Here is a 23,270-nt window from a genome sequence, read left to right on the forward strand (position 1 = left end):
GTCATTTTCTCATCTCCAATTATAGGAAAATATTCATCACGATGAATAGAGTTTTCAGAGGAAGAGACTGTAAATTGCAAGGACTCTGAGGAATATTGTGTTCCCTTGAAATGATGTCTTTAGGGAAGTCTGAATATCTCAGTGTGGAGGATTGAGGCTATTATCTCACTGTGAATCTCAACTAGATTGTTTTCTTTTTCCCCCTGTAGCAGGAAATGATAGAAATTAGTTTATATGGAGGACATTATATGAGGGACTATTAAACATTAAATTTGTGCACTCATCCCTAATAAACCTGAACTTTTAGGGATTCCTCCTGTTCTTTAAATACAGCAAGGGACATGATCACATTTATAGAGTTGCTTTGTTGATTTATGCTGTTGTCTGAATTAGAACATGGTTTGCAAAAGTGAATTTGAAGTTTGACCATAGGAAAGATGAATGAGTGATACTTGTTGAGGTGCTGACTCAATGCTTGGAAACTATGAGCTCCAACTCAATCCTAGCAAGTCAGAGTGGCTTTAGATTTTTGTGACACCCCCCAGGTCTCATAATATGTTATTCTTTATACTCAATATGTCCGATTTTCCATATATGCCCTTGAATCTGGCAGGCTCTCATTCTTTCAGCCTTCAGCTTCAGTTTTCCTCCCAGGTGGAAATAGAGTGGGCTAGAGTGAAGTGGAAACTCTGGGCTAGAATGAGGTGGAAACCTCATCCTGGGATAAGGATGGATGGTTCGCTGGAGACATCCAAGGAGGATGCCTAAGGCTCTTAGATTTTCTTTTGTGTTTTCTGTTATTTATTATTTCTTGGTTTTATTTTTGTTATGAGCTGCCCAGAGTTGTGCAAGATGAGCGACCTTATAGATATTTTATATAAATAAATAGTAAAGGAATGAAGTGTTTTTCACTTCATTCAGGAAGAAGGATCAATTTAAAATGTCTCAGTTAGGAAAGTTTTCATATTGATTTCTGTAGTCATCAGACTCAGTGACCTAAATGGCCCTTTCCAAATCTAGATTTGTCTAGATTTCAACAAGTGCCATTGTTATATACAGAAGGAAATCAGAAGCTCATTCTAACACTGTGTTTGTTCTTCAAACTTGATTTCTGTTTATATACCACTATGCCACATTTTGCTCAAGGTAAATTTCATCAAAACCAACAAATTGGAGCAGTAGTAGAAAAATAGCGTCATTTTATTATAGCAATAATGTTAAAAATAAGTTTTTCGTTTAAATCATTTGTGGAATGCATTCCTCTTTGAAAAACATAATTTGTTCTTCTATTTTTATAGGTGATGTCTTTCATGTAACTTCTCCCAACAAGGTTACCTTTGAAGAAGCTCAAACTCTGTGTGAGGAACAAGGGGCAGTTCTTGCTTCAGTTGGTGATCTGCATGCTGCCTGGAGAAATGGTTTTGACCAATGTGATTATGGTTGGCTGGCAGATGGCAGTGTGCGCTATCCTGCTTCTGTGGCAAGAATACAATGTGGTGGAGGTTTACTTGGAGTACGAACATTATATCGCTTTGAGAATCAAACTGGCTTTCCTTACCCAGATAGCAAATTTGATGCATATTGTTTTAAACGTAAGCATATTTGACATTTTAATTGTCATATTTATTCTATTTTACTGAGTTTTCTTTCTTATAATAAAAGCAGCTCGTGAATTGTTGCATGCAAAGGAAAAGAACTGATGTACTTTTTGTCTATGTTTGGGGAATCTCATCTCTATTTCCCTGATTTCTAGGAAAAACGTTTACATCATTTTCCCACAAATTGTGTACAATTTTCTATGATTAGACTACAGAATAGTAGCTTAGCTGAACCTTGTGTCTTTGCATATCCAAGGAAAATCTTAACTGTTTCCAATGACTGTGAAGCCTAATCCAATGTAATATGCTCCAAATGTGTTGGATTTCAACCACACAATTACTGAAGCAGAACTTGGCCACGGATGGTGGGGAAAGCTCATTTAGAAGGATACAAATTGTTCCTGTTTTTCCAATAATTTTATTACTTACAAATACAAATATTTTAAAAAACTAATACAAGCAAAGATACAGAGATATAAAAAAACAAGAAAGAAGTTGAAAAGAAATGGAAAAAAGAAATCAGAAATGAAAAAGAAGGTACCGTATTTTTCAGAGTATAAGACACACCTTTTTCCCTCAAAAAAGAGGCTGAAAATCTGGGTGTGTCTTATACACTGACTACAGCATTTTTTTTTGCCTCCTGAAACCTTGCTCCTTCATCAAAATGGCCATGCATAGCTTCTGGAGGCTTCCAGAGAGCTCCAGGGTCCAGGGAAGGCAGAAATTAGCAAAGGATGGAATGGTTTTTTGCTCAATTTTGCTCCCCCCAACCCTCCAGGAGCACTCTATAAGCTTCCTAAGGCCCCTTTTTTTGACAAAATGGGCCCGTTTTTACAAAAAATGAGCTATTTCTTGTTTGTTTTTGTCCCCCCCCCCGAATAGCTTCCTAAGGGCTATTCATGCCCTTTTGGGGGGGGGGTGAAACGGGTCCATTATCGCGAAAAATTGAGTGTTTTTCAGAGGTTTGCAGAGTGCAAAACCTTTTTTTAAAAAATTTGCCTCTTCAAAACCTTGGTGCATCTTATACTCTGGTGCATCTTATACTCTGAAAAATACGGTAAATAAAATATGATTCCCTCTCCCTCCAGACATGTTATTAAAAAATGAGTCAACTTATCACCTTCCCTAGTACTTCAATTAAAAAGAGCTGCTCTTCCCATATCTTATCCCTTATCGATAGTCACATGATAAAAAACCCTCATTTCATTCTAATCAGCGAGTTTCTATTAAGAGCTACCTGAAAAATTAAGGAATGGATTTTAATCTTAATCAAAAAGTTCAATTTTATCATCCAAACTTAATCACTTTCTCTTGTCTACACACAAATAAACTTTGCTATACTGATGGTTATTTTGAATTTACACCCACTTTTTCCTCTGCTGTCTTCTTTTCCTATTCTGTTGCTCCTTTTCTTATCTGCCATATGGCGAGTAGCCAAAACAGTCAGGACTGGCATCTGCCATCAATGTCTCACCTATTGAAAATATGGATGGTATAACTAGTGATCTTGATTCAACTTCAAGCCTTTTATTCTTTGACTTTTTGATGTGTGAGATCAGAATTTTGAGTGCATGAACCTGAATAAAACATTGTTAGGGGGCAGCTTGATCAAAGGTCTAATGTCCAAAGACAGCATGGTATTTGACATCTGAAGTGGAGCTTTGAAAATGGGTTAAGAGAGCTTTTCTTGGATTGTTGCTGCTGTTACCTTTGTCTCCATCAAGTACTTTTAAAAAGAAACTCCTTATTATAAAGAATAAATTTGGATCCTTCTTTTGTAAAGAATATATTTAGGGTACAAAACAAAGTCCAGTTTATAATTATAGTAATTTTGAAATGGTTAATTGTGGGGTGATGGTGGGATCGAGATCTACATTCAGCAGCAGGAAAAGGAAAAGCTAGCTAAGAAAACTTGCTAGCAGTAATGCCTGGAATATGAGGGGTGCATGTTTGTACAGTAAAAATCAACCTTTTACTGGGCCTCCTTTACCAGTTATCTTGAAGTAGAATTTTTTATTTACTCAACCCTTGAGCTACTTGCATTACATAAGTAGCATAATGTGAAAACCTCAAGTTTTAACCAAGTACACCAGGAATCAACTCACTCATAGAATGTTTGTCACTATCAGCAGAGTTAGGAAATGATGAAGAGGGATGATGCAGCAGGAATTAATTAGACCTGCAAGAAGCACGCACAAGTGCCAACAGCCATAATCCAATGCCCCCCATAGGCCCCACCTCCACGCAAGTGCATGGTATTTCCCAAAAAGTGGGAAGGGGGACAATGATTATCGCTCCTTCGCCCATTTCTCCATCCGGCCTTTTCCCTTCCTGGGTGTGCATGTGCCTCCTAAGTGCCTTTGGCTTAAAAAATGGCAACATGTGAGATCTCGCAAAGACAGTTAATTAACATTGCGCTCCACCAGCTGCTTTCAAGTGCTTTTGGCCATTAAGATGGGTGATGATCAGCTTTTCTTGCCCGTTTCCTCTGCCTTAAAGGGTCACGTGGATTTGTACGCTTGTACACATCCACATGTACATGAATGCAGTTACTTGAGCTCTGCAGTAATAGTGCACAGGGTGCACAACTTTCTGGAAAACAACCCCCCTCCTTCTTGCTCTTCTCTGGACCTGCGTCACCAGACAGACAGCTCAACTTCAGGCAGCTTGCAAATGTGCCACAGCCAAGCGCTGCCACCTTCCTGGCCCTTTTCTCGACAATTCTCACTTGGGGGGAGAGGAGGCAAGTGGGCTTTTTAGGGAGTTATCCTCACCCAGCAGCGGCTGAGAGAGCCCATCCATTTGACCACCTCTCCTGCAATGAAACAGGAGGGAGAACTCTTCCCAATCCCTTTCCCAAATAGCTGAAGGGGAGTGTGATTCATAGTGCTTGGAATATTTCAGCTTAATAGCTTGGAGATGGCCTTGGTGAACTGTTTTTGGCCTCCCTCACCCCATTAAATGGTGTAAATCCGTAGCCCCTTTGCATGCGCATGCTCCCCCTCCCCCATGAATGCACATGTGATTTTCCCCTACTTTCCCATGCATTCACGTGCATCTCCCGCAAGCACCAGAGACCCAAAAGCTAGCTGGCTGGCAGGAGGCACGCAGGCATGCACGGTGGGTCTGAGCTGGCGACGGCTTGCGTGCCAGGAAAAAGTTCTCTGTGTGCCACAGGTTTGTCATCACGGGCTTAGAGGATTTTTTTGTTTTTTTATGGCCAGCCAACATCATGGTGTCAGAAGAAGGATTTCTGAATAGTATATGGTACAATGAAATATATAGGTACTAGTAGAGCTGTCCTCAGCTACCACCGTTAATTTTTTGGCAAGATATTTAGCTGCCAGTCATCAATGTTGCCATCACCATATTCCCACTGTCTCTATCCTTTCCCACTTACTTGTTCATGTCTCTTCTCTTTTCTGCTATGTTTTCCTTTACACATGGCTATCCCTATCCAACCAATTAAATGTTTCGTAGTCACTACAGTCTCACAAATGCCCATAGATTCCACATTCAGTAGTTGTGGCTATTAGTTTTGTCCAAGAGAGTTTATGATCAGAATAACAGAAGAACAGAGTTGGAAAAGGCCTTGGAAATCTTCTGGTCCAACCCCCTGCTCAAGCAAGAAACCTTATATCAGGTCTCCCCAACCTCTGGTCTGTGGACCAGCACCGGTCTGTGCCATGCCAGCAAACCGGCCACCCAAACAAGCAAAGCCCCATCCACAGAATGCAGGCAGCATGTGAAACCATGCCCCCTCCGATTTGCAGAAAAATCTCTCCATGAAACCAGTCCCTGGAGCCCAAAAGGTTTGGAGCCACTGCCCTATTCCATTTCAGACAAATGGTTGTTCAATCTCTTCTTTAAAATTTCCAGTGTTGGAGCATCTACAATTTCTGGAGACAAGTTGTTCCATTAATTGATTGTTCTATCTGTCAGGAAATTTCTCCTTAGTTCTAGGTTGCTTCTCTCCTTGATTAGTTTCCATCCATTGCGTCTTCTCCTGCCTTCAAGTGCTCTGGCCCAGTTTTGGTCCCAGGAGGCTGCATGGAGGCCTATCAGGCCCAAAACAGGGCACAGAGGTGGGTGGGTCATGTGCACATGTGTGGGGGAGAGCAGAGCATGGGGGGTGGAGTCATTCATGCATGGGGCCCTAGGGGTTGTCATGTACGCATTGTATTACACAACAACGAAAAGATTATCCATCACTGCCTTAAATTAATCTTGTTCATATTATAACAAACAGTTCTAGCTTCTCAGAATATTCAAGGGAAAAGCCATGATCTAATGGCAAAATAAATGTTTCACACGTGAAAGATCTCATATGTTGACTTTACAATGCCTTACAGGATAGTTGGAAAAGAATCATGAAATCTGGATGCTGCCACATAGGAAATGTTGGTATTAGAATAGGCAATGTTTTTGGTGGAGAAGGGAACACTTTTTTGGACACTGATTGTAGTAATCCATTATTTTGTTTTGTAAGGATGCTCATCAGTGGTGGGTTTCACTTATTTTTACCACCGTACGCCGCATGCACTCTCGCTCACTTTGCATTTGCGCCTTCAGTGCATGTGCTTTGCTCTTGCACGTGCCTTCCCTGCATGCGCCCAGCCTCAAAAACATGGCTAATTAGGACGGCATAGTGCATAGAGTGGGCCCACATGCAATCTCCATTACAGGTTCTCTCAAACTGGTCTGAACTTGGTGAATAACACCCAGTGGTGGGATAAAACCAGTACGCCCAGGAAAGGGCGTACCAGTGCCTTCTGGGAGCACCAGATACCGTTCCAGTATGGTGCTCCGGAGGGCTCACCTGCCTGCCCGTGCTTCTTACTTGTATTTGAGCTGTTCAGGGCTTCCGCGCACGTGCACGGACCATATGTGCCTGCACGATTTTCTGCTGAGCAGCTGGAGCATCATGGGCAGTAAGTAGGCATGCATGTGCTGCGCGCATTCATGTGGTGGATTTCTGGCCTCGTTGCACCATACCGGTTGCAACAGGATCCAGAATTCACCACTTATTCCACCTCTGATGCCCATAAAGTTAAATTTAGGAACAAGCCAATGTTTTATTTTGCCACAAGCAGTCTTGCTTATGTTTGATTAAAGTTTTTTTAAATGTCAGTTTAGGAGATATTCAAGAGTTGTGGTCTCCAGCTCCATAAAATATACAATGTAAAAGAGAGCATATGTGACATAATGTTTAGGATTTCGGATTATATCAGCAGGACTCAAATTCAGGGTCACTTTTAGCCATAGAAGCTTACTAGATGGCTTTGGGCCAATTATCCTTTTTCCACATCACCAAGTTTTTGTTGTGGGAAAACTTGAGAGGATATCAGTTTTGTGTACTACATTAAGTTCCTAAAGGAAATGCAGGACCACCCTTTCCAGTTCCAAAGAATCTCAAACCAGCTTTTTTCAGGTTGTTAAAAAAACTACATACATTTGGACAGTCTTTGATGTAACAAATGGTTAGTAAGATAATCTGATTTCTTGCTCTAAGCAATCTGGATTTTTTTTTATTGGGAACAAGTGTCTCATGTATTGCATCAGAAGAAGCACAAAAAGATATCCCCCAGAACACTTGAATGAAGGAATTCAGTAATGCAAAACATCTGTGCAACAGCAAGTTGGTTAAAGCTGGTGGAAAGCCTAAAAAAAAAAAGCCTCTGTCTGGATCATTTTTTTAAGACAAAAGGCAGATTAATTGTTGTGAATGTCTCCTTTGAGAAGAAACAGCTTCAACCTAAATCCTCTTTTTTAAGCTTACAAATAAAATTAAGGTTCCTGAATGATGCTGGTAATGATCATTTGGTACTCAGTAATGATAGTCAAATAAACCTGATTTTTGCAAATTGGCAAAACTCAGCTGAAATCTACACGAGCATCTGGCTAAACTGGAATAAAGTTTTTCTCTTAATGGACATGTAATAGAACTTTTGGTTTTTGTTTAACCTTTTCATGAATATTAAAGTATCTGGTAAAGAATAATGAGACAAGTTCTAAATATGAAGTCCCTGTGAAAAATTAAATGTACTGTAGTGAGAAAATTAAAAGGTGAAATAAAAAGCACAAGCAATTGACAGAATAGGGCAGTGTTTCTCAACCTTATCAACTTTAATATACGTGTGGATTTTAAATCGCTAGCCACCAAGATTGAAACATATTGGAATAGGACATTATCCATTTTATATATTCTTATTGCCTGCAGCATCCATGTGGAAGGTGTTCAAAATAGACAAGATGGCGGATGCAGTGCTGCAATCCATTGATATGATATGCATGTTCAGAGAAGTGGCACTTGGATTACAACACTGTATCTTTTATCTTTTCGCTGAAAAATTGTGTAAAAGTCCTTTAAACAATTGCAAAGTAGTCAGGGAAGAAAATTATTTGACCCTATTCCTTTGTAAACTTTACTTCTAATTCTTTCTTTGGTTTGAGGGCCCTGCCTATATACAACATGCTATAGTTTATATGGTTTTTATATAACTTGCATGAAATTATTCTGTAAATCATAATTAGGACAGCGCAAAGTCTATTACAATTACTGCTGGTTCCTATTGTTGCATTGAAACTGAACATTCTCCAAAGTCAATGAAGTTCTTGCTTATGTGCATTCTTATAATGGAAGATATTGTTATGAGAGCCATTCCTTTGAAATAAAGTGAACTGCTAGTATAATAAACTTGGGTAGACTGCTTCTACCAGTTGTAGAATAGTTTATTGCATTAATTTCCCAAACCTTCAAGCAGAACAGTTTATTCAGCAAAGCATGAAGCTTTCAAACCTTCCTTCAAGTTCTTAATGTGGTAGCTATAAGCTATAAGCAACGGTGTTATTGTTTTGTGTATAAAGCACAAATTATTTGTTAATGCAGAATTCCTGACTCCAGATGAGTAAAAATAATCACCAGTTCAGAGAACTTAAGGGCAGCCATTTTATCAGTCTGGTATAAAATTTGCATCCAAAGATTAAAGGGCAGTGATTATGAATTTAATTTTGTTCTCAGAACAGTTGTGTAGATTAAATCAACATCTCAGAAGAGTTTCATAGCTGAAAATGACTGAATTTAATTTCATAAATTCTGCCGCAACCTGTGGCCCATCTTCACCCAGTTTAAAAAAAAAAAACTTAATATCAATTAATTACCATTTAGGTCAACTTTTTTATGCCTACCACCCACTTTTGTATCTCTGTTAGCAGTAAAATTTTCTAACCACCCATCGTTTCCACAGTCATGGTGCTTTATAAAGTAGGGAAGTAACTTTACTTTACACCATGAAAACTGGAACGCCCACTAGTGGGCGGTAGGGACCAGGTTGACTACCACTGATTTAGGGCAATATGAAAAAAAAGCTTCATTGAATTTACTTTTATACAAAGTATTACTAATACAAGTCTGATTTTGTGATCCTAAGAAGGTTATATCTGTGGTAAATTGATTCATTTAATTTTAATTTCTCTTCAAGGCAAGCTCAACAAATATTTTTTTTAGGGTCATGGGCTGAGATAAAGAATGCATGTTCAGTATCTCTAAAATTCATTTTGGATTCAAGCTATTATAATTATAAAATACAAAACTGTAGAGTAAATATTTCTAATTTGTTTATCATTATATTTTGCTAGGTAAAGAGAATGTAACAGATTTTTCAATGGTCGAACTGAATATTCCTTTGGAAAGTGGATCTGCCAAATCGTTAACTGAACTAAATGTAATTCCTCCAAAAACTACACTTCATCCTTACGTATCCTCACTCACCTCAGAAATGGTTATGGTAAAACAAGAAAAGAAGGAACCTCGTACCATTAATTTATCTACCCTTCTACCTCAAACTGTTACAGACGTTTCTGATTTGTCAAAAATGACCCAAACAGAAACTGTATTAAGTGACTTAGTGGAGATTACACCTACCCAAGATATTTCTGATCTCCATGAAGCAAGTTCTGAAAGCTCAGTTGAACAAATAGAAGTAGCTCCAATAAGAATTTCTGTGGATTCTGTAGCAAGGAATAATCTGAGTGTACCTTTAGAAACAAAGGAAGAAACACATATTGGCATTCAGCCCAGCAAAATACCAGTAGAAGCAAAAAGTGATAATAAATTCACAACTGTTGTCATTCCAAAAGAATTGTTGACTAGTATTTATGAATCTGTAGAAGAAGATAAAGTTATTTTGCCAGATCAGAAGCTAATAACATCTAGTACCATTTCTAAGGTAGATAAAATTCCATCTTCTACGACAATCTTAGATGAAAAAGCCACAGATACACCAGATTCAGTAGCAACTTCATTTGAAAGCAAAGCAATGTCTACCCTGGCTTATTCAACGGGCTTTGAAATACCAGTGCTTACACCATCTGACAGAATAAGAGTGGTACACTCAACAGATTCAGTGGAGAAGGAAGAGCACACAGTAGCATCTGTGGTTTCAGAGAAGATGAAAGATACTGTGACATTTATTCCAATATCGACAGCTTCAGATGTATCTTCAGGATCAGAAGTATCAATAGGTGAAGGAAGCATGTTTGGGCCTGAGTCTGCCACAAGGCACATGCCTTTTGCCACAAATGTAAATGAAGTAGAAGGGTTCTTTACCAGCTATGGACCTGAAGTGTCAAGTCATCATCACCTAATAACACCAACACCAGATTTGCAACAAGAAACAATTGAAACAGATGCAAAATATGATTGGACTAATGAGGAGAATACAACTGAACAGCAACCAATCTTCAGTATTTCAAAAGAAGATTACCCAGAAATGGTCACTGAAGGTATTGAAATAAAACAATCTTTTATAGTTACAGATACCACAAAGACTGCAACTCCTGTTGCAATTTCAGAGAAAGACTACAGCAGTTCTTTGATTTCAGACACCATAGAAAATGAGATTTCTAAAGGTTCAGGTATAGTTACTACTCATACAGCACTCACAGAAACCATAACAGAAATCGTTCCAGTGATTCAACAGGAATCTGTTACTAGAGATCTAATTACGCAAACATTGGTCACTGACCCAGCTTCCCCCACTGTTGTTCCAGAATTATATTCATTACCTGAACATGATGTAGCTGCTGAAGGATCTGCATATGAAATAAATTACACTACTACAGATACAAGTCCTGGTATAAAAATAAGAGATTATGACACAGTCACACAGTCTGAATTGTCTCCTGGAATCATTGATCCCAAGTTGATAGCAACAGGTGTTCCTCCCATAGAACCAACTACCAAAAGTGAACATAGGTCTTCCTTGGACAAATTGGTAGTTCCCATCTCTAGAGAAGAAGCTGCTCCTGTCACTAAAAAGTTTGATGTGGGGGAAGTAGATACTTCAACTCATAGCCCAGAAGGATCAGGAATAAAAGAAGACGACATAGGAATGGAACCCATTTCATTTTCAGTTAGTGCAACAAGCAAACCAATGGTGGTAACTGGCATTGCCACTACTGTCGGTACTGCGGTAGATAAAATCCCACCAACTTCAGCATCCAAACTTTTAATTATCAAAACACAGCCACCTCTGATTGATGGGGGGCCTGATGAGGATACAAGTAAAGATGTGCTGATAATTGATGAATCTATTTCTCCCATTAAAACTACTACTGATGATGATTTTACAGGCAAAATGGTAGAGCCAGAAATTGATACTGAATATTTTACCTCATCAACTATCACTGCAGTTTCCCAGCCCACAGGACCACCCACAGAGATTTTAGAGTCTCAAGAAGAGCCCCCAGCTACTTCAGAGGTTGCTACAGGGTTGGAAAATGAATCTAACATACATGTATATGTTGTTGCTATTCCACAAAATGATACAGGTAAGATTTTAATACTGAGACTGGATGTTCAAACTAATGTGGATATTTGGCTTCGAGATATATGACAAAATATTTATATATAAAGTAGCTCTCAATTATTGTATGCGTCTTTTATATCTGAATATTGAAAATGGTTCATAATAGGATATTACTAATAGTTGCTGGTTACGTGGATATGGAAATTGTTACTATTGTTAGATATTGATACAAATATTATTTGAGCTGACTGCTTAATATTACCATATCATTTGATTGACATTCATTACCTGTGGAACAAGACATACTTTTCATGGCTTCCACACCATGCATTACTACTTGAGTGTAGCATTGCATTAACATTCCATAGTGTGTAGCTATTAACAATGGCATTTGCAGTGCTATCAGCTAAACAAAATATACACTCATTTTGTTTGTTTACATCCAAATACATTATGAAATTTGGGGGAAAAAATAATATGTAAATTGGAAGGTTATAATCAAGCCTTTTATTTATTCAGTTTTAGCTGAAGGCACTGTTTGTGCAGCTTTAATCTGGGTATTCAGAACAGAGATGTCATCAGATTCTGAATTATTATGATGATTTCTTCTGAAAGGTGAATATATCATTACTAGAAAAAAAAATCTTAATAGTGTTGTTTGTAGAATTATAATATATTATTACCCTTTTCAGTTTCCCCCCTCCTAAGCAGCCCATTACCCTTGTAAACTTCACTGAATATTCCTTTCTGAAATAGAAATATCTGTTATTCCTTAAATAGAATATCTGTTGTTGCCTGTGTCTGTTGTTTTTCATAGTGAACATGAATAGATTGGTTTAACCTAGAATTACTTTAACTGCAATTTATTTATTTATTTATCATATTTGCATAGCTGCCTGACTCACAAGAATATGACTCTAGGTGATATATAACATGAAAGTTTTCATTTAAAAAGTCTCAACTGATTGGATTAGTTTCTTGTCCCTGGGATCCTTAAGCCTTTCCATTGTTAAATGGATATTTTCTTATCTCTTTCCCAATGATATAAAATGTATCCAGTTTATATAATTATAGTGCTTTGTACACTAGTTAGCATTGTACTAATTTTATCAGTAGTTGCAAACTAGACTAGGAACTAAATGACATGGCACATCTTCAACATTGGATTTAAAAGAAATAGTAATTCAGGTTAAGGATTGAAAATCTGGGGACTACACCAGGAAACAATGCCCCTTCTCAGCAAATTTCCTATTTAAGAATTGTTTATCAAATAACAGGTTCATGGATTAAAGTGAGACTTGTCGTTTAACAGCAGTTTAGAAGGTACTGAGATTATGACTTTTGTTATATTACAAATAATTTGCAAGCCAGCATGTTTACATAAATGATTGAAAAAGATGTTATTACCAGATTTCACACCAGCTGTGTCTTAATTTTGTTTTAACATATACGCTTTCAAAAAATCTTAAACTAATCAACTATTTTATGAAAAGAGCTTCCCATTATTTTTTGTTGGTGTTGCAATGACAATGACACTTTCAAACATATTCGAATGAGTTAATTTTAAAGTTTAGAGTCATTTATTAAATAATTAAAACTGGGCATTTTATTGATTTGAATAAATTAAGCCCTTTGATTCAAGGATTAAGTGGGGAAGTTGAATGTCACAGATTTCCACAGTATTGCTTTTTGAAAATCCAGCCACAAGGTGTTCAAAGATCACTTGAAGACTCCAGAAGCTAGAAAATGTGGACAATAGTTTTCTAAATCAAGAATAACTTAAGAAGGAAGGTGTTTTATAGCAAGATTGGGGCATGTATTTTAAGAGAGTACATTTGGATCAGTCACTTATTGTTAAACCTATAAGACTATTGGGTATCAAACATTAACATTGTGTGAGGAACTGAACTCAAACTTGTTTATGAATGTTCAGACCTTAATATAAAGAAAGTAATGCCTGGCTAGCAAGATTGAAAATTATTTAAGCAAGTTCAAAATTCCTCGCAGTTATTTATTTATTATTTATTAAATGTATATGGCTGTCACACAAATGTCACTCTAGATACTGTACAATAAAACCAATAATTAAAGCATTCTTCAAAAACCATTTAGAAAATAATGAAGCATAAACAGAGAGAAGATCACAAGAGATAATGCATCAGGATCTTACATATGAGCTTCCAGTTACTCAACTAGCCCCAGGCCTGATGAAAAAAAAAATAACATTACTGGGAGCTTTGTAGAATTGAGGGTAAACTCATTGGAAGGGGTTAATACCCCAAAAGACAGGTGCCATAGTACAGGTCTGAACTGTTTATGAAAGCACATAGATGATAGTTGATTTGAAAGTCTTTACAAGAGGGATAGAAAGGCTTGATTTACATATATTTAATAGAATCTATGAAATCAATCTGATAATACCTTTAAATTTTTACAGAAAATGTAATAAATGAAAGCTTTTTCTCTTGTCTTGAGTATTCATTATTCACTGAGACAAAAATAGTGAATCTTATATGCAGAACTATCCAATCCTTTAAAAAAGATAGTGAGAAGCATATGGAGAATTTCATTAGTGATCAGTAGAGACCCTCTTAGTCATTTTTAATAAGAACTCTCATTTACTTTTGAGAACTATCCCTGGATAGTTCATTACTATTGTAAGGATTGAATTTCATCTAACATTCAGTTAAATATTCCGTTTCATTCATATTTAATGAGAAAGATTTTCAAATACTGTTAGTTTTCCAAATACTTGTTAGGTATCATGAGCAAAATTCTAAAACAATTAAAGTTATTGTTTATTATAGTTCTTGAGAAAATAAAAGGATTATATACACACAGAGTACATTAGAGTGCCAAAACCATCTAAAGAATTTAAATATTTTTTGAATTCTATGTGTTAAATCTTCTGTTTGATACCTCTATAAGCTTTTCTGATCCTGGACATAATAGAAGGCAATTTGCTTGTGATGGTCTTTCACCATGGTAATCTAAACTTGTCAGATTATATTAATAAAAGCTATCCAATTGGTGTCAGGCTAAGTGTTAGTCAAGCTGTCAAAATAACCAAACTTTTGCTTTAATTTTGGGTAACCCAGTTCTAATTAGAGACTGAAACAGTGTTAGAAGTGCATATGGGAGATTTAAAAAAACTATATTAAAGACTCTTATTGGATTTTTTTCCTAAAGGCCACATCAGACATAGAGCAATAACCTATTCCAAAATGGGATGTGTGTATGTGTGTTGCATTTTGCAATGTTGCCAAAAAAACATGGTTATTACATAGAAATACTAGTGGTTTCCCTGTACCTTTTAAGATATGAACTCAATAAGTCATTATTATTTTACAATTTGATATACTACCACCTAAATGATTGTGGGTTGCTTACAAAACCATAAACATATAATTAGTGGTGTAACACACTTCTATTTTTAAAAAAGCAATTCATATTAACTTTTAAAATCGTGCCTTTCACATGGATGAAATTCTTAATACAGTTTTCCACTGTTAGAAAAAATGTAAATGGAACAAATCATTTCTCTTTTCGACACTATTAAAACACAAACATTTTGTTACTCTTAAACATTGTGAAATTTGGATCACAGTGGTCAAAGGGGAACAAACTGATACTAGAACAGGATGTTACCAAATCAAGGAATTGATGACACTCTATCTTCCAACCTTATCCAAAAGAGAAGGAGGCAGAAGAAATAGGAACATGATTATAAATAGTAGTTACATTTAATAATAGCAGTCCCTAGAATTCTTTTGTAATGAGTTCATAGTCTTGTTACCTGAACTCTTGTGTCCTGGGACTGCATTCTTGCCACATTTTGTCTTGTGAGCCAAAAGAAGTCTGACATAGACAATGCAAGCTAATGATATTAGCTGAAGAAATATCCTGAGGCAACGCAGATATGGGTCATTGCTCATTAAACCAAAGTCAGAGCAAATGCTCTGTGTGGTACTATAAATGTAAATAGGTTTATGAAATATAAATATTTAAATGATTATTAAACAGTGACACTTTTCAAACATATTCGAATGAGCTAATTTTAAAGTTTAGAGTCATTTATTAAATAATTAACATTGCAAAGCTTTTGGCTTTACAGCGACCAATCAAAATCATTGTTGAACAGAGGAACTATATATGGCACAACATCTGTATTTTTTCTTTTTAATTTATTAGTATTCTCAATTTACAATAAGCTATTTTAATGATAAAATAGTGATAAAAGATGGGGATCATTACAGCAATGTCTTAGTACAGTACCTAATTTTCATAGTGGCAGGCATCATTTAATTATAATACAGTAATGTTCTTAAATCCCATTCAGAAGTAATTTGTTTCTCAAAATTTTCTTTGATATAACTTGATGAAAATGAGACAAAAGCTGAGCCTGATTAAACAAGTAATGCTCAGTAAACAAATATTTTTTACTCAAAAGTGATAAATAGGGTCCAGTAATGTGCATATTTATTATTTATTGCATGTGTTACATGATCTTACTTGCCACTGAGTGGTTTCTAACATTAGTTTTTCTTGGAAGTTATTGACTGTGGCAGCAGTTCGAAATAGTATTCATGGTTCTGATTAGTTTTTGTACTTTTAATTTTGCATGATATATTTGCATCATATCAACAGTTTCAGGTGTCATGATTATTTTTAATTTTAAGTGTCATGATTATTTTTATCCAAATTTTACAAGATTTGGATAAAACCTGACTCGCTTGTAATAATATAAAATATTAAACTGGGGATAATTAATAGTTTAAAGTTTAGCTTAAAGAATGACAGAGGTGAACTACATTATGCTCTGAAGCACTGCAGAACATCTCTCACACACTTTATTTTGACCCAGTGCTAGTCTCATGGACCACCATATGTTTTAAAATACCACTATTATATTATTAGAATGTAAATCAATATTTTATATCATTTTAAACTACCAGATTCGCTATAACTTAATTCGATGTATGGGTTCTCAGACAGAAGTCCCACTGAATTCAGTGAGTTACTTCCAAACAAATAAACACAGATTTGCAGCTTTTGAGATGAAGACACTTTCTTTCATCAATATTTTTCAGATTCTTGACTTCAGTGATACATTAACATCAGCTTCTTTGAAGAAAAGACACTTTTTGGATTTCTTTCCTGTGGCATTAGCTGATAACCAGCTGCTCAGCATTCTTTATTAACCTGACCAGCTCATTAAGTTTTTTTTAGTTTCCAGCATTGAGAATTTTAAATGACCTTCCACTTTCAATCTAAAGTAAATATACTTTACTTTAGATTGAAAGAACACTGTTCCCACTAGTGATTCTAAGCATAAAAAATGCTTAGATGTTTGACACGCCTAAATGTCATTTTTATTTAAACCATGAATGTAACTGATATATGATTAATTACAATAAGAGATAAACATATTTAAAAACCTTTACCAAAATTGCTAAATGTAAAAGATTTCATAGACTTTAGTAAAACATGTTTGGAAAGATTCAGATTTGCTATTGAGTTCGCTGATTCTTAAAGTGTTATTGTTATATAATACTACTGCTTCCATGGATAATGCATTCTTATATTTATCTCACTCACCAGCTATAATATACTATTTGGGAAATTCTGCTGAACATTTTAGATCACGACATATAAAACATGTGAGCTTACTAGTACCCTGACTTCCTTATTTTATAGCCACTGTCAAAATAAGAAAGGTACACTGTATCTACATACAGTGTCTGGGTATAAATTTCATTACCAGTTTTGTCCCTTCCCATCAACAAAATTATTTGATTAACAGCAGCATAAGAAATCATATTTGATCAAGTAAGGTCATAGATATGAATATATTTATCAGTTTATCAATGTTTGAGAATCCTTAATGTACTGTGAAGCAGATAGCCATTAGTAACGTCAACTGGAATTCTAAAGATGTATTATTGTTGCTTTTTTATATGCAAGCTCCAGAGTGAAAATTGCCCATGGTGATACTATAATCATGCCAATATTTCTTTATAAAGGAGCTGTGAAGAAGAATTGTTTGAATATTGCAAAAGAAAACATGGTTGCAAGTTTGTGTAAAATAGAGGGAATTTCACCCCAGAAAAGTTTATTTGTGCAAATTGTCTTTATATGAATTCAGTATTATACAGACCAAGAAAAATGAATGCCAACTTGATGTAGCTAGCTCTTTGATACCTACTGAAATGTTTTGATCTTATACATGTGCCTAAAACAGACATTTTTATTACCCTCTATTAATGTTTAGACAAGGTCTGCACAACTGATAGAGAACCCAATTTAAAATAATTGTGGTGTGGTGTTCAACAGTTAGGAGTAAAATAGCAGCATTGTAGCTGGCAGTGTTGCAAGATCTAGAGATGCTAGAGTGGTGTGCCTTTCAGAACAGAAATGTCTGTGAAAACTTAAGAGGTAGTAATGAACCCTTACTGTGCCAACAACATTTTATTGAATGAACATGGAATATTTGATACATTTTTCCTTTTAATGCATTAATAGTATTGTTGTTTATATGATATTAATTACTACCTATAACAAATTGAAATGCTAAAATTATTATTAAAGGCTCTTTGTTTTACAGATTCATTGCCTGGACTTTGGGATATATTTGGTTACCACATCCATCATGAACTAGATGAGCCCCCACTAGATGAATCAGCCACTGAGGAACCCTGTACAGAAAGTCCTGAGGATGTTGCTGATGATATCCTCATTGTCGACCCTTTCTTTCCTGGAATATATCCTCTGGAGGAAGATGAGAGTGAAGAAGTTGACTGTGAAAATACTACTGCTATCACAACTCCTCCACCACTGCAGTTTATTAATGGAAAGCAGCAAGTGACCCCGGCACCTAAAGATATAAAAGCTGAAGAAGCAAGAAGTGATCAAATTTTAGCGCATTCCAAAAATGTAAATTTTTTGCATATCAATGAAACTAACATGGTGTCTGATAATGAGTTCTTGGCCACAATACAGCCAAGTGAATCAACTGGAGATACTGCTGCTACACAAAAGCTAAGAGCAGAATATGATATCGTGGAAGAAGTATTTAGTGGAGACCCAGAAACTACACATAAAATTCATGAGATAATATATCTCCATGGCCAGTCCTTATCAGACAATAATGAGAAATTGATACAGTCTGAAACAGAACACTTAGAAGATTTAACTGCCCAGCCTGAATCAATAAGTTCTGCTTCTCCCCACACAACAAACATGGAGCTAAAAGAAGACCCTGAACAGTTAATTCTAACAGCTTCTACTCAAGGTTGGTTGCCTCATTCTACCACTATATACTTAGACACTGGAGATGACATAGTAGCTCAACATGACACTTCTGTTCCGCAAGAAAATTATAATACAAACGTTAGACATAATATACTTAATTCTTACATAAATTTATTGACAACCACGTCCAGTACTAATTTATTGAATATATCAGAAGGGTCTGGAGCTGTTCAAGAAGACGGTTATAAATCAACTAGTGCATTAATAAAACCAGGAATACAAGAAAAACATCCTAGTCAGGAAATTTTCTCAGATGATGGAAATCCTATTCCACCTAAACCTTCTGCTTCACAATCTCCTGCTTCTTTGTATAAAGAGACCATGTTTGTTGCTGAACATAGTCTTTTAGAATCTTTGACTACTGACTCTATTACTGAAATAATGTTGAGCACTACTAAAAGTCAAATTAATATGGAGGGGGATAAGGAAGACAGTACAAGCTCTATGTCTTTAAATATGGATAATTCAACTGCTTTCAGCACAGAGAACTTGTTTAATAGCAATGAATACTTAAGTGATAACATCAGAGTTGTGAGTGAAGGATCCATAGCTGTCACCCAAACAATCTCTCCTCTCAAAACTAAAGAAATAACAGAAAATAGATTGTCCATTAATGAAGAATCTGGTGATGGAGAATTGTGGAGGAAACCTAATAAAGAAATACTTTTGGGGGGTCCTACCAGCCAAGTGGTAAGTATAGACTCCCAATTTCTAGATGCAGGTTTTGGAGGAATTGATAGTATGACTCAAGCCACTACACAGACTTCATTTCCAATGAGGTCTGAATATGAAAGCAGTAAAGGAAAAGAAATAGGTAGTATTTCAAGTGAACCACCATTGAATCATGCTATTCATACTAATCATACAATGGATGTGTTGGAGGCTGAATTGTATGGGGACGCTACAGACACTAGAATAGAAAGTCAAGTATCAAAAAATGAAACTTACAGCCAAAGAGCATCAGATAAATCAGAGGCAAGTGTGCTATTGCCATTTAATGACAAGTCTGTTGTGGAGACAAATGAAGAAGTGATAACAACTATAACAATACAAGAGCAAACAAATTTGTTTGAAACATCTAGTATGGCAAATATTTCTCCTGCCATCAGTGTAGGAATGAAGTTAATACCAGAATTAATAGAAACTGATAGGACTGCACAACATTCCAGCAGTACTGCACAGGATTCCATAGTAGTGACAAATAACATAACTCTGCAGAAAGGAAGTTCTGAATTCATAGTAAATGAAGGAATGGAATCTCTTCAGTTGGAAGATAGAAAAAACATTTCTCCAACTACCTTTGCCAAAACAATTGATCTTGTGGAGATAGGCTCTGGAGATGAATCAGTTAATGACACAAGTAGTATGAAGCTGCAAAATTATACTTCGAAAGAAAAAGAAATTAATAGTAAATTACCATTGATTGAACCAGGTTCTGGAGACGTAGATTCTATTACATACTCTTCTACAAAAAAACCAGTTTCATCTGAATTTTTGGTACAAGAATCTAAAAATCAAATAAAAAATAAAAGTGAGGAATCTAGCATGGTATTTCAGCATCCATTGGTTACAACATTAAACATAAGTAGTACCACAATAGTAACCTTAATGAACCAAAATATTACGGGAGCATTCGTTAATAAGTCAAAAATGGCACAGGAAATGCCAAATGTATTAGGAACAAAAGCTTCTGATAAAACCCCACATTTGGAAGGAGAAATATATTATGAAGAAAAAAGAAAAATTATAGAAACAGAATCCGTAACACAACAGTCAGAAATTTCTGGTACTTCTAAATTTAATACACATGCAAAAGAACTACAATTTGATATTAATTCTGTTACTGAATCTTTACAGAAATATCCGCCTTCATATGATAAAACTGCAAGCACTTTATTAAGAAATGTAGAGAAAGAAGAATGGTTGGAAGAAAAGATTACTCCTGCCAAAGACAGTCACACCCTTCCACCCCCATCTACAATATATAGACCAATAACCACAGCAACTCATGTTCCATTTTTGTCAAAACAAGACTCAAAAAATGAATTATTTCTAGTTCATACTACTGCCCCTGGAAATTCTGCTACATTAAAAGAAAGTTCTAATGCATTAAAACTTGACACTCCTTATCCTAAAAGTTCAGAAGAACTTTTTTCAGAGGAACAACATGAAGAATTTGAGAGGCATAATGATGATTCCAAATATGAATTTAAATATCCTTCCAAGCTAGAAGACAATTTGTCTTCAGCCAGTGATGAAACCTTTCCTGTGTTATCTATTGTACATCATGAGACATCTACTATAAATTGGTTCATTTCTGAACAGGATCAGAATAAAGAAAAATCTTACCAGGGAGAACAAAATGTACTAGCTGAAACAGATAGAACTTCTCAAGGGAAAGCCTGGGTGTTTGTAAAGCATGAAAATAAAACTTCTGCTTCAAAATTATTTATCAAACCCCCTTCCAGTGGAACAATAGAAACACTACATGCCACTTTATTATCCAAAGTGTCGGGTGCTGGAAACCATGATGGTTCTGGGGAAGGATCTGGCTGGCAAGACGTAATAGAGAAAAAATCTGAATCATTTACCCAGTTACCAAACTGGGAGCTACCACTTCTAACTCGTCCTCCTCATTATTCAGATATTGAGAACACAGGGGACACAATGGATGTATCCCAAAAAGGACCAAACACTCAGACAGAGAAGCATGAAAAAACAGCAACATCTGATAGTGACATCTCAGAGAGTTTTTCATATGAGAGTTCCACAAACAACATAAAAGACTATGAAGATCTTATCCCTGTAGCTGGTTTCAAAAAAAATTATTCTGAAGATATTTCTAGCTTCATTGATATTATTGGAACAGGGCATGGAGTAATACTTGATGAAACAACAATTATTGATGTTGATAATTTGAAATCAAATTCAAATATTGAAGATATTATAGATCATACAACTAAAAGGCCTGGAAGACACTCAACATATAATATTTATACATCAGCAATTAAAATTCAAAATACAACACCTGAAATGTTAATTGATGATAAAATTACAGATAACCAAGGCAGTTCTGTAGGTAATAAGTTCATACACAGTGAATCTATCTTATCTGATCATACCCCAACATTAGAGGTGGGTTCAGGAGATATTGCGTCTTTCACAACAGAAAGTGAAATTTCTCAGGATCCACTTAAAACATCCCTTCTGCTTCCAACACTACCTCTTCTTGTCAGTTCTACCATATCATCTCCAATTACTTCTAATGAAAATACCAGAGACGTAGGAGATGGCATTGAACGTACAGAATCTGAAGAAATGATACAATCCAAATCTGAACAACCAACACCATCAGATAATCAAGTAGTAGCTGATGAAAGTGAAATTACCACCATGTCAGGAGAGGGACAAGTACAGATGGATAAAGAGAAACCTGTGGTTCTTCCTTCAACTCTAGCAAACATGCCTCTAAAAACAGGACACACTTTGACCACATACCAACCAGAAGAAAGTACTGCTTCAAATCAGCTTATTTCACAAAATGTAACAAAAGCTAAAGAAATAAGCTATGAAGGAATGAAAATTGAACTCACAAAATCAACAGAAACAGTTATGAAGAACTTGCTTCTCACAACGCAAACACCCAAACTGCCTGTGACTGTGCATTTACTCAATGGTGTTTCTGAACACCCAGAGGAAGAAGTCATGCAAAGTTCTTCATCATCAAGTGATTCTAGCAAACATGGTTTGCCAGCACCAGAAACTTTTAGAGAAGTTAGTGCTGACGCAGCAGTAACTTACAAACCTGCTCTGAAAGATTTGTCCAATAATACAGCATTTCCTAATGTGGAACTGGAGAACAGTTTCCTTGAAAGTATAACTACATCTCATGGACATGTACAGGAAACAAAAGAAATGCCAAAAGATGCTACCGAAAAAACAACTCTTTTTGAAGAATTTATTTCAAAAGATGTGATACCATCAAGCTTTTTTCATTCTGATGCTGAAGACCTGTTAGAAGAAGAAACTCCCGAGAAGGTAAAAGAGCTAAATCAGTTAGATGGAAATAGTGCTGATGGAAGTTTGTTATGGATACATAGCATACCTTCTTCAATTCCACATGAGAGTAAAACGGGTGGAGTGTTTGGTGCTGATGGGGAAGCCAGTGTTTGGCCAATCTCACCACCACCATCTGCAGATAAAACCGTGAAACTTCAAACAGTCCAACCAAAGTCAACCACAATTTCTTCTAACCTTGTAAATGAATATTCAGGTCCTGGAAGCATTTCTGATTCAAACAAACAAACAATAAATACAGAGGATGTAAATGCAAATGAACTTGTAACTCCACCATTTTTACTTCTGGATGTTACCAATGGATCAGATTTCCTGATTGGTCAAGGTGAAGGTTCAGTTGAAGGCTCAGCAATTCAGATCCCAGGTAAGGGAGAAGCTGTTTAAGTGCATCCTTTCCTCTGCCACAATTATTTATCAGAAAGTTCTTGCTTGAAGATAAACTGTGACGATAATATATGCCACACATTATATGAAC

The 23,270-nt window shown here is 36.0% G+C and overlaps 1 protein-coding gene across 3 annotated transcripts in view; it reads left to right on the top strand.

The window, feature by feature from the left end:
* Positions 1-23,270, top strand: part of VCAN (versican) — a 92,847-nt gene that overhangs the window by 36,541 nt on the left and 33,036 nt on the right. Inside the window, exons 6-8 of one of the 3 annotated variants that reach the window (XM_014057244.2) lie at positions 1,299-1,592; positions 9,237-11,429; positions 18,012-23,159. In XM_014057244.2, the coding sequence (XP_013912719.2) occupies positions 1,299-1,592; positions 9,237-11,429; positions 18,012-23,159 (7,635 nt within the window). The remainder of the gene's footprint in view (positions 1-1,298; positions 1,593-9,236; positions 11,430-18,011; positions 23,160-23,270) is intronic. The other 2 variants (XM_014057245.2, XM_014057246.2) reach the window with 2 other exon arrangements.

This window comes from Thamnophis sirtalis, unplaced genomic scaffold (genome assembly GCF_051295495.1).
Source record: "Thamnophis sirtalis isolate CommonGarterSnake01/CBP01778 unplaced genomic scaffold, rThaSir2_p1.2 scaffold_5, whole genome shotgun sequence".
NCBI classification, from domain to species: Eukaryota; Metazoa; Chordata; class Lepidosauria; order Squamata; family Natricidae; genus Thamnophis; species Thamnophis sirtalis.